The sequence below is a fragment of the Malus sylvestris genome, chromosome 5, assembly GCF_916048215.2.
Source record: "Malus sylvestris chromosome 5, drMalSylv7.2, whole genome shotgun sequence".
In the NCBI taxonomy this organism is placed as follows: domain Eukaryota; kingdom Viridiplantae; phylum Streptophyta; class Magnoliopsida; order Rosales; family Rosaceae; genus Malus; species Malus sylvestris.
The window spans coordinates 12,624,905-12,640,549 of NC_062264.1; the positions used below are offsets into that span (position 1 = coordinate 12,624,905).

At 40.1% G+C, this 15,645-nt stretch overlaps 1 protein-coding gene across 1 annotated transcript; it reads right to left on the minus strand.

Moving 5' to 3' along the window:
* Positions 1–478: 478 nt before the first annotated feature.
* On the minus strand, positions 479–15,127 carry LOC126623538 (phenylalanine--tRNA ligase alpha subunit, cytoplasmic-like). The gene is made up of 18 exons (XM_050292450.1): positions 14,748–15,127; positions 14,327–14,449; positions 14,087–14,179; positions 13,039–13,095; positions 12,536–12,591; positions 12,297–12,389; positions 10,967–11,057; positions 10,499–10,536; positions 10,345–10,383; positions 9,613–9,689; positions 9,447–9,531; positions 9,270–9,366; positions 1,652–1,748; positions 1,370–1,441; positions 1,199–1,265; positions 987–1,112; positions 752–806; positions 479–665 (listed from the first exon to the last, which is right to left on the minus strand). The coding sequence occupies exons 1-18, from the start codon at positions 14,892–14,894 to the stop codon at positions 615–617; spliced, it is 1,464 nt and encodes a 487-aa protein (XP_050148407.1). The 5' UTR covers positions 14,895–15,127; the 3' UTR covers positions 479–614.
* Between the last annotated feature and the right edge of the window lie 518 nt (positions 15,128–15,645).

The following is a 15,645-nucleotide window of genomic DNA, read 5'->3' on the forward strand; positions in this document are numbered from 1 at the left end:
TCCTTTTGGTCGAATAGATGTGTTTTTTCAAGCTTTCACCAAAAACAAGCAGGGGCAAAACAATAACAATTCAGTTCCATAAAAATGGCAAATCGTGAGTCTTCGGCCCCGTTTGGGATTGAGGTGATTTTAAAAAAAGCCACTGAAAAAAAGCTGAGGGTCATTTTTGTGTTTGGTAAACTGAAAAAAAAAGGCTTATTTTGGAAGCTGCTGTGAGAATAAGCTGAAAATCAAAGGAAAAGCTGAAGCTGCTATTTGCTGCTTTGAAAAAAAACCAGTTTTTTCAAAGCACACGGAGCTACAGTGCTCCTTTAATGAAAAGACACACTATCATCCTGCTTTTTTTTCCAAAAGCACTTTCACAAAAAAGTTTACCAAACACTCTACTGGCTTTATTTCACAGCCGCTTATTCTCACAGCACATCCGCTTATTCTCACAGCAGCTTTTTTTCAAAGCACAGCAATACCAAACCAGCCCTTCATCAAATGAAGATAAGCCTTTTTTTTTTTCTATCAACAAAAGGTTACGCCTTGGCGTAAATTCTCAGTATATTTGTATTTAGAATGAGCAAACTGCAGTACAACAAAAATCTTGCAACGGCCACAGAAAACGCTTATAATCCAAGCCGACAGACCGGGTTTCTCTTGATGAGACCAAGATCGACCTAGAAAATACGAGAACCAGGTGAAACCCAATTCGGATGAATGAAAAATTTACGAAAAAGATTGAAGATAAGGATGTCCGTCTTACCTTGTGTCCGAAAAGATCTCTGATGTTATCAATCCCATAGAGAATCATCGTCGGTCTGGTGCCAAATTAAAATCCACACAAGAAAGCAATTATAGTTTAGAGTATTTTCTAGCAAGAGTTCCCCACCCGCCTATTGGATTTCTCCAAAGCATAGTTAAAGAGTGCTCTTCAGCAAATCTTCACTTTTAAAAAAGACGCCGAGGAAAACAGTATCGACAAAATAATTTATTCTCACCTTTCGAGGGAGAGGCCCCATGCAATAACACGAACATCTTCCGGGAGTCCCATAGGAAGCAGCATTTCAGGTCTAAACATGCCTGAATTTCCAATTTCTACCCATTTCCCCAAGCCTTCATGATAACTATTTGAGCAAAAAGGAAATTGTTTATCAGCTTTCAACTACACGCACGAAATAGCATTTTCACCTTATTGAGAATAAACTTGCACCTGAAAATCTCCATGCTAGGCTCGGTATATGGATTATAAGCTGGCTTGAATCGCAGTTTCGACATGCCTAAGAGTAAAAATAGAAACAAATAAGTGCATTCTAGTAACCCAATATCCAAAATCACAAGCACAAAAACCAAGACAGCAGCAAAATGCCGGCCAATATCTTACCCAGACGTGAGAAGAATTCTTTGAGTACTCCTAACAAGTCACCAAGAGCAAGCCCTCGATCACATACCAAACCTGAAACCAGAAGCAGAAATTCAGAGAGGCGACTGATTTACACAGACCACCTTAACCTAGTTTCAATTACATCCATAGCCCACAAACACCAGTGCACGACGGATTTACCAAACTCCCAACTTATACTGAATGTTACTCCTTTCCCTCTCGTAGTTAGGGTGTTAAAGAACATCTGCTACCCTCGACATATATAAATAAACTGTACACTACCTTCTATCTGGTGGAACTCTGCAAGATGTGTTCGATCTACTGCTTCATTTCTGAACACACGATCAATAGAGTAGTACTTTTTGGGCACAAATGGTTTCTGTGACAATGCAAAAGAAAGAAAAACAATTACAACTTCAGGACTGCTCATGTGTGAATGTGTCAGCTTAAGCAGGCACATGAAAAATGGCAAAACCAAAGGTGAAGCCTATATTAAAGACCTGCAACTGCTAAAGTTAGACAGAAAATACATCAAATAATTACTTAACAAATAGTTAGAAACACCTTTTGGGGAAAAATGGAAGAAAATTCTTTGAAAACCTTTAAGAGTTGTATGCATGCTAATTAGACCTCGATAAGATTTCAATTTTTAAATGTGTATAAATATGAGTTGGTAGCAAGTAAAATATGATAATAATTCAAGACTGAATAATTTTTGGTTTACATTAAAAGAATCATAGTGCAAGAAAAATACCAACACCAAAAAGGCATTGTAAGCGGATTAAACTTCACACCAACTCAGCATTTATTGAATACAAAGACCAACAACAACAACAACAACAAAGCCTTTTCCCACTAAGTGGGGTCGGCTATATGAATCCTAGAACGCCATTGCGCTCATTTGTGTCATGTCCTCCGTTAAATCCAAGTACTCAAGTCTTTTCTTAGGGTCTGTTCCAAAGTTTTCCTAGGTCTTCCTCTACTCCTTCGGCCCCGAACCTGTCCCGTAGTCACATTTTCGAACCGGAGCGTCAGTAGGCCTTCTTTGCACATGTCCAAACCACCGGAACCGATTTTCTCTTATATTTCCTTCAATTTTGGCTACTCCTACTTTACCTCGGATATCTTAATTCCCAATCTTATCCTTTCCCGTGTGCCCATACATCCCACGAAGCATCCTCATCTCCGCTACACCCATTTTGTGTACGTTGATGCTTCACCGCCTAACATTTTGTGCCATACAACATCGCTGGCCTTATTGCCGTCCTATAAAATTTTCCCTTGAGCTTCAGTGGCCTACGACGGTCACACAACACGCCGGATGCACTCTTACACTTCATCCATCCAGCTTGTATTCTATGGTTGAGATCTCCATCTAATTCTCCGTTCTCTTGCAAGATAGATCCTAGGTAGCGAAAACGGTCACTTTTTGTGATCTTCGCTAGATTGCTCCGGTTATTAATGTGGATAAGTATATAAATGGATAGAGATAGGAAAGCAAACACAAGATGTACGTGGTTCACCCAGATTGGCTACGTCCACGGAATAGAGGAGTTCTCATTAATTGTGAAGGGTTTGCACAAGTACATAGGTTCAAGCTCTCCTTTAGTGGGTACAAGTGAATGATTTAGTACAAATGACATTAGGAAATATTGTGGGAGAATGATCTCGTAGCCACGAAACTTCTAAGTACCGGAATGTGGTATCGTCTTGACTTGCCTTATCTGTCTCATAGGTAGATGTGGCATCTTCTCTGGAAGTACTCTTCCTCCATCCAGGGGTGGTATCTGTAACTGGTGGAGATGCACAAGGTAATGTATCAATTTCACTTGAAGCTTACTTGTAGTTTCATGCTTGGTCAAGCGAGATACAAACCATGTAGTAAGAGTCCCCCAAGTCGCCGAGCTGGGGGATCTGCTGAAAGAGGTGACAGACAAGGTAAGCAATCAGAGCTCCGGCTGATTGTTCACATTCTCCCTATCTTGCAGGCAGCATGAAGGATAAAGAGAAGAAAAATGAGGAGAGATGATATGGGATACTTTTGCTTTTGAAGAAGTAACTTTCCACAGGCTTATTCTTGAACTGGGCTGGAGGGTTTTCTGGTTTCCTCCAGAGTATAAGGCCGACTGAAGAATTTGAGGGTCAAAACAAGTCCATCAAATCTAGAGTACGTTCGACCCTGCTGATATGGGATACTTTTGCTTTTGATAGAGTAGTGGATGTATCGGCACATGTGCTGTTACGCTTGTCTCCACATGCTTCCTTGTATCCTTCTCACTTGCCCTATCTGTTCCTCAGGCAGATGCGGTATCTTCCCTGGAAGCATAAGATGTTGAAGATGAGTACTCGAGAGCAATGCCAGGTAAGTAATCAGGTAAGGGGTTCCAGGCAGTCAATTCCTGGCTGGAAGCTTGATTCCAAGTGCTGACTGATTGCTCTCTTTCTCCTTGTCTTGCAGGTAAGAACAAGGCCAAAGGAAAAGACAGGGAAAAAGCATGATATGTGATACTCTTGCTTTTAACCCTGATGATATGAGATAATCTTGCTCTAGTATAGCTTGTTTACAGAGGTATTATCGGGGGGAAAGAAAGCTGAATATTTCGAAAGGCTTTGTTGGGAGTGCCCTCTCAGATAAGAGAAAGGGTTGAGCATTTTTGCAGGTCTGCCTGTCCGTTAGGGATGGAAGTCGACATATATAGGAGTCTCCCTAACATCAAGTAATAATGCTATTCCTTTACCCTGCTTGGCTATAGCACGGTAGTGGGAGCTGCCAGCTTCACATGTTTTAACTCTGTCAGAGCACTTTGAAAAAGTGATTTGTGGTATCTGGAAAGCTGATGTTGCGTGTGAAGATTACAGACCTGTCGGGGGTCTGGCTCTCGAGATTCGGAGAACGATGCCTCTTCGATTTTTGAGAAAGCAATCCTGCTGGGGGTCTGGCTCTCGAGATTCGGAGAGCGGTGTCTCTTCGATTTTTGAGAAAGTAATCATGTTGGGAGTCTGGCTCTCGAGATTCGGAGGGCGGTGCCTCTTCGATTTTGGAGCAAGCAATCTTGTGGGAGTGTTTTCTCGAATGTGAGTAAAGGTTGGGCATGTTTGCTAGTCTACCTTGCCACGAAGCACAGAGGTTGACACACAGGGACTTTCCAATTATCCAGCAGTGGTACTGTTCCTTTACCCTCTCTTCGATTTTGAGAAAGTAATCATGTTGGGAGTCTGGCTCTCGAGATTCGGAGGGCGGTGCCTTTTCGATTTTGGAGCAAGCAATCTTGTTGGGAGTGTTTTCTCGAATGTGAGTAAAGGTTGGGCATGTTTGCTAGTCTACCTTGCCACGAAGCACAAAGGTTGACACACAGGGACTTTCCAATTATCCAGCAGTGGTACTGTTCCTTTACCCTCTCTTCGATTTTTGAGAAAGTAATCATGTTGGGAGTCTGGCTCTCGACATTCGGAGGGCGGTGCCTCTTCGATTTTGGAGCAAGCAAGCAATCTTGTTAGGAGTGTTTTCTCGAATGTGAGTAAAGGTTGGGCATGTTTGCTAGTCTACCTTGCCACGAAGCACAGAGGTTGACACACCGGGACTTTCCAATTATCCAGCAGTGGTACTGTTCCTTTACCCTTGTGGGTAATAATATGGTAGCTAGACCTTCAAAATTTATGTGTCTAAACTTTGTTAGTGTTGTTTCTTTGCAATTCTTTTACCCTTCTTGGTCAGAGCGATGTAGTGGGAGCTGCAAGCTTCACGTGTCTCAACTTTGTCAGAGAACTTTGGTACCCATGAGCTACTGTTGCGTGTGGGAAGTGGGTGATTGAACAGTACGATTCATGTGCTTTCTACTTCGCCAGAAATCTTCGACAGAATGCCCATAATTTCCGCAAAGCTGAGTGTGCGTGTGACAGGTGCTGACAAGGCTGGAAAAGTAGGTGCCTCTTCGATTTCTGAAATCGGCCCTCGTGGTCTCTGAGCAGCCCAGCTTTTGAGAAAGCAAGCCTCTTCGATTTCTGAGATCGGCCTTTGTGGTCTTTGAGCAGCCCAGCTTTTGAGAAAGCAGGTGCCTCTTCGATTTCTGAGATCGACCCTCGTGGTCTCTGAGCAGCCCAGCTTTTGAGAAAGCAAACGCCTCTTCGATTTCTGAGCAGGCGCCTCTTCGATTTCTGAAGCTTCGTCGAGTGCAGATTTTTATAGGGGCTGACATTAAGTTCCAAAGCACACTTGAATATCCACCAGTAGAAGCTCCATTCTTGCACTTCTAAGATCTTGATTTGTCCGACCTCTTCTCTCTTCAACACCTTTGAAAATGTCTGGCCCCTCCGACCGTCGTTTTGACTTGAACCTTGTTGAAGAGGTAGCCCCGCCTTCTCCAGACAACATATGGCGCCCATCCTTCGTCTCCCCTACTGGTCCTCTTACCGTTGGGGATTCCGTGATGAAGAATGATATGACCGCTGCGGTAGTGGCCAGGAACCTTCTCACTCCCAAAGATAACAGACTACTTTCCAAACGATCTGATGAGTTGTCTGTTAAGGATTCTATGGCTCTCAGTGTTCAGTGTGCAGGTTCTGTGTCTAATATGGCCCAACGCCTATTTGCTCGAACCCGCCAAGTTGAATCATTGGCAGCTGAAGTGATGAGTCTCAAACAGGAGATTAGAGGGCTCAAGCATGAGAATAAACAGTTGCACCGGCTCGCACATGACTATGCTACAAACATGAAGAGGAAGCTTGACCAGATGAAGGAATCTGATGGTCAGGTTTTACTTGATCATCAGAGATTTGTGGGTTTGTTCCAAAGGCATTTATTGCCTTCGTCTTCTGGGGCTGTACCGCGTAATGAAGCTCCAAATGATCAATCTCTGATGCCTCCTCCTTCTAGGGTTTTGTCCAGTACTGAGGCTCCGAATGATCCCCCTCCGGTGCCTTCTCTTTCTGGGGCTCTACTGACTGCTGAGACTTCTCCTAAGCAACCTTTGTGAAGGCTCCCTCTTGTTTGTTTATTTTGACTCAAGTATATGTACATATTTGTAACTTATCGGGGATATCAATAAATAAGCTTTCCTTCATTTCAACGTATTGTGTTAAATACACCAAAGCCTTCTTCGCTAAGTTCTTTGAATTTTCTTTTGTTGAAGCTTGTATGTTGAAGCTTTGTGAGTGGAGCATATAGGTTGAGGTAGTGTTCCCTTAATTTCCCGAGTGAGGAAAACTTCTCGGTTGGAGACTTGGAAAATCCAAGTCACTGAGTGGGATCGGCTATATGAATCTTAGAACGCCATTGTGTTCTGTCCTGTGTCATGTCCTCCGTTAGATCCAAGTACTCTAAGTCTTTTCTTAGGGTCTCTTCCAAAGTTTTCCTAGGTCTTCCTCTGCCCCTTCGGCCCTGAACCCCTGTCCCATAGTCGCATCTTCTAATCGGAGCGTCAGTAGGCCTTCTTTGCACATGTCCAAACCACCGTAACCGATTTTCTCTCATCTTTCCTTCAATTTCGGCTACTCCTACTTTACCCCGGATATCCTCATTCCTAATCTTATCCTTTCTCGTGTGCCCACACATCCAACGAAGCATCCTCATCTCCGCTACACCCATTTTGTGTACGTGTTGATGCTTCACCGCCCAACATTCTGTGCCATACAGCATCGCCGGCCTTATTGCCGTCCTATAAAATTTTCCCTTGAGCTTCAGTGGCATACGGCGGTCACACAACACGCCGGATGCACTCTTCCACTTCATCCATCCAGCTTGTATTCTATGGTTAAGATCTCCATCTAATTCTCCGTTCTTTTGCAAGATAGATCCTAGGTAACGAAAACGGTCGCTCTTTGGTATTTCTTGATCTCCGATCCTCACCCCTAACTCGTTTTGGCCTCCATTTGCACTGAACTTGCACTCCATATATTCTGTCTTTGATCGGCTTAGGCGAAGACCTTTAGATTCCAACACTTCTCTCCAAAGGTTAAGCTTTGCATTTACCCCTTCCTGAGTTTCATCTATCAACACTATATCGTCTGCGAAAAGCATACACCAAGGAATATCACCTTGAATATGTCCTGTTAACTCATCCATTACCAACGCAAAAAGGTAAGGACTTAAGGATGAGCCTTGATGTAATCCTACAGTTATGGGAAAGCTTTCGGTTTGTCCTTCATGAGTTCTTACGGCAGTCTTTGCTCCTTCATACATATCCTGTATAGCTTGGATATATGCTACTCGTACTCCTTTCTTCTCTAAAATCCTCCAAAGAATGTCTCTTGGGACCCTATCATACGCTTTTTCCAAATCTATAAAGACCATGTGTAAATCCTTTTTCCCATCTCTATATCTTTCCATCAATCTTCGTAAGAGATAGATTGCCTCCATGGTTGAGCGCCCTGGCATGAACCCAAATTGGTTGTCCGAAACCCGTGTCTCTTGCCTCAATCTATGCTCAATGACTCTCTCCCAGAGCTTCATTGTATGACTCATTAGCTTAATTCCCCTATAGTTCATGCAATTTTGTACATCGCCCTTATTCTTGTAGATAGGCACCAAAGTGCTCATTCGCCACTCATTCGGCATCTTCTTCGTTTTCAAAATCCTATTGAAAAGGTCAGTGAGCCATGTTATACCTGTCTCTCCCAAAACTTTCCACACTTCGATTGGTATATCGTCTGGGCCTACTGCTTTTCTATGCTTCATCTTCTTCAAAGCTACACCCACTTCTTCCTTCCGGATTCTACGATAAAAAGAGTAGTTTCTACACTCTTCTGAGTTACTCAACTCCCCTAAAGAAGCACTCCTTTCATGTTCTTCATTGAAAAGATTATGAAAATAACCTTTCCATCTGTCTTTAACCGCGTTCTCTGTAGCAAGAACCTTTCCATCCTCATCCTTGATGCACCTCACTTGGTTTAGGTCCTTTGTCTTCTTTTCCCTTGCTCTAGCTAGTTTATAGATATTCAACTCTCCTTCTTTGGTATCTAGTCGCTTATACATATCGTCATAAGCCGCTAACTTAGCTTCTCTCACAGCTTTCTTCGCCTCTTGCTTCGCTTTTCTGTACCTTTCAACATTTTCATCGGTCCTATCCTTATATAAGGCTTTACAACATTCTTTCTTAGCCTTCACCTTTGCTTGTACCTCCTCATTCCACCACCAAGATTCCTTTTGGTGTGGGGCAAAGCCCTTGGACTCTCCTAATACCTCTTTTGCTACTTTTCGGATACAACTAGCCATGGAATCCCACATTTGGTTAGCTTCCCCCTCTCTATCCCACACACACTGGGTGATTACTTTCTCTTTGAAAATGGCTTGTTTTTCTTCTTTTAGATTCCACCATCTAGTCCTTGGGCACTTCCAAGTCTTGTTCTTTTTTCTCACTCTTTTGATATGTACATCCATCACCAACAAGCGATGTTGATTAGTCACGCTCTCTCCTGGTATAACTTTGCAATCCTTACAAGTTATACGATCCCCTTTCCTCATTAGAAGAAAATCTATTTGTGTTTTTGACGACCCACTCTTGTAGGTGATCACATGTTCTTCTCTCTTCTTAAAGAAGGTGTTGGCTAAGAAGAGATCATATGCCATTGCAAAATCCAAGATAGCTTCCCCATCCTCGTTTCTCTCCCCAAAACCATGGCCACCATGAAAACCTCCATAGTTGCCTGTCTCCCTGCCCACGTGTCCATTTAAATCTCCTCCTATAAATAACTTCTCCGTCTGAGCAATTCCTTGCACCAAGTCTCCAAGGTTATTGAATACAAAGATTACAGATTGTGCCATTAAAAAGGAAAGGCGGAAGAAGGGGAAAATAAAGGAAAGAAGTTTCATAGTTTAGAATTAGCTTCAAACGTAAAAAGAAATTAGTAATCAATTGAAAGACATGAAGAGCATATCAGTTAAAGATTCAAAAAATGAACACACCTGGGCTAGTGCATACAGCATCCTGGAGGAAACAGCAGTTGTGTGAGTTCGCAGAAGATTTTTGTCTGCTTCCTCTCTTTTCCAATCATACCCATATCTGCCAGAAAGAGAACAGAAACATGTAGTTATATCAAATATTGTGAGGTTAAAACATTAAAGGAAGTTTAAATGCCATACCCTCGGGATTGATAACCACCAGACTCATGAATCTGCTTCACCCGCTCAACGTAATCTTCAGGCAGCTCATTGGTGGTTGAAGGAACTAAAAGCAAAAACCCAGACAAGTATTAGTTGGAATAAAGATACAGAAGAATGCAGGATAAAGCAACAACGTCAAAGACACCTTGTAGGAAAAATGTATCATGCGAATCACGGGCAGGGTGTTGTTGTGGCTGGAAAAGCGCATCAAAGTTCCAGAAGCTGTAAGTAAAGCAGAAACAAAAAATCTCAGTATTTCACCATTGGTTATCATGAATACTGAAGCTGTAAGCACTGAAATCCCACAGAAACAATACTAATGAGAGAATTTCAATAAGAAATAATACTCTACCGATAAAATGAAGAGAGAGAGAGAGAGAGAGTTTTCACATTAAAGTTATTACTCAAAGCACTTTCCATCTAGTGAAAAACATTCGCTCAAATATCTACTTTATGGGAGGTTTTTTAAACCAATAGTTCAACAGAACCTGTAACTATCACTAAAATTTATTGTCACTCCAGCTAGATAACAGAAATACGGTATACCAGTGAGGAGTGCAAAATAATCTGTGAATAATCATGCATTTTCTTCTTCCAGGACCGGAAATTAGCTTGAATTTGTTCATCAAAATCTTAGCATATCTTACTCGGGAACAAATCCCCTGAACAGATTTACTTTTTTTTGTTAAAATGGTACTCAAATTATTCCCATCCATAAAATGACATTAGATTCTACAATTCCCTGTAGATGATTTAGCAATATGGTTACTTGTCATCAACTAGACTGGGCTAGAAGTAGTAGTCCTATCATAACCTACAATTGACATTGGAACTATTAAAAGTAAGAAAAGTTGGTAAAAGTAAGAAGGGAGGCTACCTGCTCTCGACATAATTGTTTGTTGGCATCTCCTCAAACCTGCAGTCAGTACAAAAACCCCATACATAAAGATCAGACTTATACATAGGGAGGAGTACATGTATATGAGAGAGAGCACGTTATCAGCAAATATTAGACAAGAAACAGGTCTTACCCCATCTGCCTGAAAATACCCTTCAACTGATGTCGTACCTGAAAATTGGGAAATTCAATTAGCAATGCTAACAGCTAATTTATACAAAACAGCTTCAAACTAAAACTTTTACTCATACCATAGCACAAATTGAGCACCCACAGACTTTGGCGGTATCATTTGAAAGTCTGCTAAAGCCTAAAACAAAAAATACCATATCCTTTTGCATCACTGATACTACTAAAATGCCAGCTTGCAGTAAACTACTGTAAGATGTGATTATCTTGACTAGAAAAATGGTCGCTAATCTTATCTGCTCTAAACTACGAAAGTCAAAGGGATGTGTTTTTATCTCCTTATTTTCTATTTCCACATTTTTTTTAAACCTTGTAATACAAGAAATTAGCTGCTGAGGACTTACACAATATAATGGTTTTATAATACTCAAAAAACTACTTTTAAAAATATACAATGGAAATCTGTTCTTGCCTTGAGCAGCGGATGAAGATGACCACTTTCAATAGGCAGACCTTTAGCGCTGAAGTTATACTCTTTGAACTCCAGTTCCTTCCAATCGCCCCTAATTACAGAAATAATCATTTAAATCTATCAGCAAGATAAACTGCATATAACAGCATTCATTAATGGGTGCGTCACATAATCCAACAAAAAAAAAGAGAAAGAAAAGAAACATAAAGGAAAGGTTATTTATGTAAAGTCATTATAACATCCAGGGACATATAAAGAGTTAACAAATGCTAATTGTAATGCCAAAGGTATTAAATTATTAATTAAAATATGCACTAGATTTGAAGGCTCTGGATTGAGAGAGAGTAGGATCTTAGAAGAAGGTGCTGGATTTGAAATCCTTGGGGAAGAGTTCAGTTTTTGTTTGCTGTGGGTATCTGTTTCCGCAGAGTTTAGGAAATTTGCTGTCCCTATTTTCGCTAGATTGGAAGGCAGTTATTTTGTAGTTTGTCTTGTATCTTTTTTGTTTTTTTCCTGAGCTGTTGTTGTGTTTTGTTTGCTCGGGTTGGTCTTCCTCTTTGTATACTTTTTCTTAGTTTTGAACACAATCGTCTCCTTTTCAAAATAAAATAAAATAAATCAAAATGCATGCACTATATAGCAAATACAAAAGATTGCTCATTCAGTTAAAGCAATATGACTGAAATGCTGAGCAACCAAAGGCCCACAATCATAATATAACTAACAATAAAAGCCAGAAATTTAATCCAACCAAAGAAAAAATGGTCGACAGAAACAGTTCTCATTAGATGAACTGACAATCAAACCTGTGATTAAGAAAAGGGGGTATTATCTGGGACATTCTACCGAGCACAGGTAGGTTGTAACACAAGTTACACAACTTGTTCTTTTGCAAGTGTGAATACTATTGACATAGGTACTTGATCCAAATTCCATTATCTAACACATAAGTTATTGTTTTTTTTTTATTGTTTTTTTCTCACGATAGCCTATAGAAGGGCATGCCATTAGGTCTCAGAAAAGAAAGAACATAACACTAGTTTTCAAGCTATTAACCTCAAATACTCTGGATCCCCAGTCTACCAAAACATGACTGGTACATAGGAATATGTACATACATTTCAAATGCCGTTGGAAAAATAAATTTCTAGTTTGAATATGCCTGGGATACAAGAGGACGTTCCCCTTTCTTTGACAAGGATACTTCTGAGGTATGTTTATGACTTTGGTGATTCCAAGTTAACTATGCTTCAGAGAACTTTAGTACTATTGTTGCCAAAAATTCTGCTGATCAAGATTTACACTCAGCAATTAGCAAGCACATATTTACCTTTGAAGATTCTCTCGAGTCAAATCTGTAGCTACTTTCTTTCTCTTTGGAGCATAATTGGGGCCCTTTTTCACCAAGTAGCCCTTCCATGTTCTATAGCACGAGAGAACAGAAAAAATGATTTCTATGATAAAAAATTATCTTCTGTGGTCAAAGAAATTTTATTGGTACCCCCTCGGCCTCAAAAGAAAACAACGGAACTATATAAGCAAAGGGTATAAAAATTATATGATGCTTACTGTGGAACAATAAGCTTTCTTGCTTTGAGAGCCTTAATTTCATCTTGGTTGATGGCCTGCAATCACATATAATGAAAAGAAAACCCAAACAAGTTGCCAGTGAAGATATATAAGAAGAAAAGATACGAGGGTACCTAAGGACAGCAAACGTGCATCAGATAAGAGGGAATGTGGTATTGAAAAATAAAAATAAAAACAAACTCATTTCATTTCATGCATGATAATGTATAAACAGAGTGCCCCCAGCTCATTTAAATTACGAACAGGCCCCAGGCCACTTGAATGTCTCATAAGGCAGCCGTTTTCTAGTATGTTAAACCTGATGTGTTTTGATCAGGCCCCAGCCCATCATAAAAGATGAACACAGACACGCATACCATAACCTATCTACACATCACTGAAGCCTGGAGCTGAACGTATATCCCAAACATTCTACATATGTGCATGTGTGTATCTAGTTGCATGCAATGTGAGATGATTAGTGTTGAAAAAAAATTATCCACCTGCCCATCTTGTATCTGTAGAAGCAAATTTTTTACTTCGTCCTCCACATGTTGGATCTGCAGAACGTACAAGAAGATAATTATGATGAGTATGTATGTAAGTAATAGGCATCATGCACACATAACTGAGGCAAAACTTGGTTATACTAGCATCAGATATTTGGACGACATTTGCAGGAGTACAGTGCAGGCCTAATTCCAAGTATGTGATTTGGCAATGTACAGCAAATTTTGAGCAAGACAGAAAAAAGTGCAACTTTGAAGGAATAGAAAACACAACTAAATTTGATAACAAAATGTCCATTACATAACACAACACTAGAACCCCATGGAGACACTCACTCAGAGTTTCAAACTAACGAGAACTGCTCCAAGTACAGCCAGAACCATAAAAAAGAAAAAGGACAAAGATACACACAATAGGATGAAGCTTCTGAAAATTCATAAACAACGCATACACAAAGATAAAAGGTGCAAATGAATGTTTAAAACACCAATGAACCACATAATTAAACGGACAATAAAATCAGAGTCCATTTGACACAAAATATTAAATTTTGAAAAGACTCAAACATTGCAAAGCGATCGGCACTGAACAATGAGGGGAAGAACTAAAACACATTAAAAAAATGTTCTTTGGCTGGATGACAACATGATGGACTCCTGATTCAAGAGAGTGTTCAAAGTGAAAGCTGAAACAACAATCCTAATTTGTGATCCTTGCTTAAGTAAACGATACACCAGGATTTGTAACTAGTTTTACAGGATAATTATGAGGTCTAAGTGAAATTTTCATTTGAAATCGCTTAAAAACCTGCCCCTGCATCAAACTTTAAATCAAATAACCACAAGTTTCAGGCTCCCAAACCAGGAGGAATTCAAAATGTATGTACAATTGCAAACAAGAAATATGCATGAGAGAAAATTGTAACATACTAACATTATCCTTGGTTAATCAACGGAAGAGCCTACTTATTTAGATAAAATTGTAACATAATAACAGTATCCTTGGTTTCATTGTAACATAATATCATGAACAGGGTTTTACCCTTCGGGTTACTAGTTGCTTGCCCATATCCACCCATTTTCTCTTCGCAGCCTGGGCGCTTCCAATTTTGAAAACCGATGGATCCAGCTTTTTCTGAATAAAAAATCAGTTTCAACTATCAATGTCACGGGAGATAAAAAAACGAAAATCTATCGCAAACACACATTGAATAAAACCAATGGATAATGCATCAGATCAGAATTTCCAAGTAAAGGTGAGAGCCATAGGAAAGAATCACACCTGCAATTCTTCTTTGGGGATACCCTCTGGTGGTATGGCCAGGAACAGCTGCACTTCCGGTGACCCGGTAGCAGTGTATGCCCTTCCTTCATCAGTAAGCATCCACATCTCTCTTTTGATGTCCTGCAGATTAACGATTGTCGAAAGGTATTCAACAGAATAACTCACCAAGGCCACCATTTTACATCTATAATTCAGAATTAGTAGTTTTAATTTCAACTAAGTTACAAAAAACAAACAAAAAAAAAAACATGAATTTAAAACCTTTCAAACATTCCGCGAATGCGGGATTTTTCTTGTGTGTATTTACTTAACAGTTTTGGGCAAAAACATATTCAGGCATGAGTAACTTGTAACAATCTATAGTCTACTGAATGGCAGATTATGATAAAGAAAGGAAAAAAGGGGCAAAACTGAGAACCTGTGCGACAACATATCTGAAACCATGGAGGCTCTTGATAACGTTGACAACCTCGTTGTGATCGAGCCCACGTTCAGCTGCAAACTGACCGGAATCTGATATTTCATCCTTTGACTCCAGGTATCCTAGAATTGCCTCCTCCGCCATCACTCTCTCTCTCTCTCTCTTCAATTCAGCAAGTGTTGTTGCTATAGTTAGAAGCGGGCGTTAGCTGTCGAAGCAGATGAGTCGAGGGAGGAAGAACTTCAAGAAAGTGAAAGACGAAGACGAAGGCTGGCCTGTGGGCTTAGGGTTTTATAAGTATTTCCTCTATTTGGCGGACGGGATTCTCTCCGCTCCCTTTTTCCCTCCCCCTTCCCCGCCTCTCACAATTTTTGTTAGGAACTAGAAAAGCTCATGCTACTGTTTATCTTAACGAAAAACTATATTTTTACATTAAAAAGTCAATCTTAGTATTCATTTTATCTTTTATTTTGTCCTTATTATTAAAACTCAAAGTTTTCAAGCATTTTTTATTAGTTTTCCTTTTCTTTTATTCTCTCTACAACGATGAAATCTTGAGCGTGCAAACACAAAGGCTAAAAAAAAAAAAAGACAAAGAGAATCCTTGACCATTTCGATAGTTTGGAAAGTATTTTTAAAATAACTGATAATATTGTGAACTTCCCCAGTTTAAGTATGATTATGTAAATCCTTCCTTGGGATGAAGGATTTCTTCTCTCTTTTTGCTACTATAAATAAATGCACTACGCAGGGGATAACACATCCTCAATACACAATTCCTCTACGATTTTACAAACACATCTCCCCTAAGATTCTACAAACACATCTCCCCTCTCTCTCTCTACTCTTGTCGTCGGCCCCCTTCTCCTTGTTAGATAAAATAAGCTACAACACG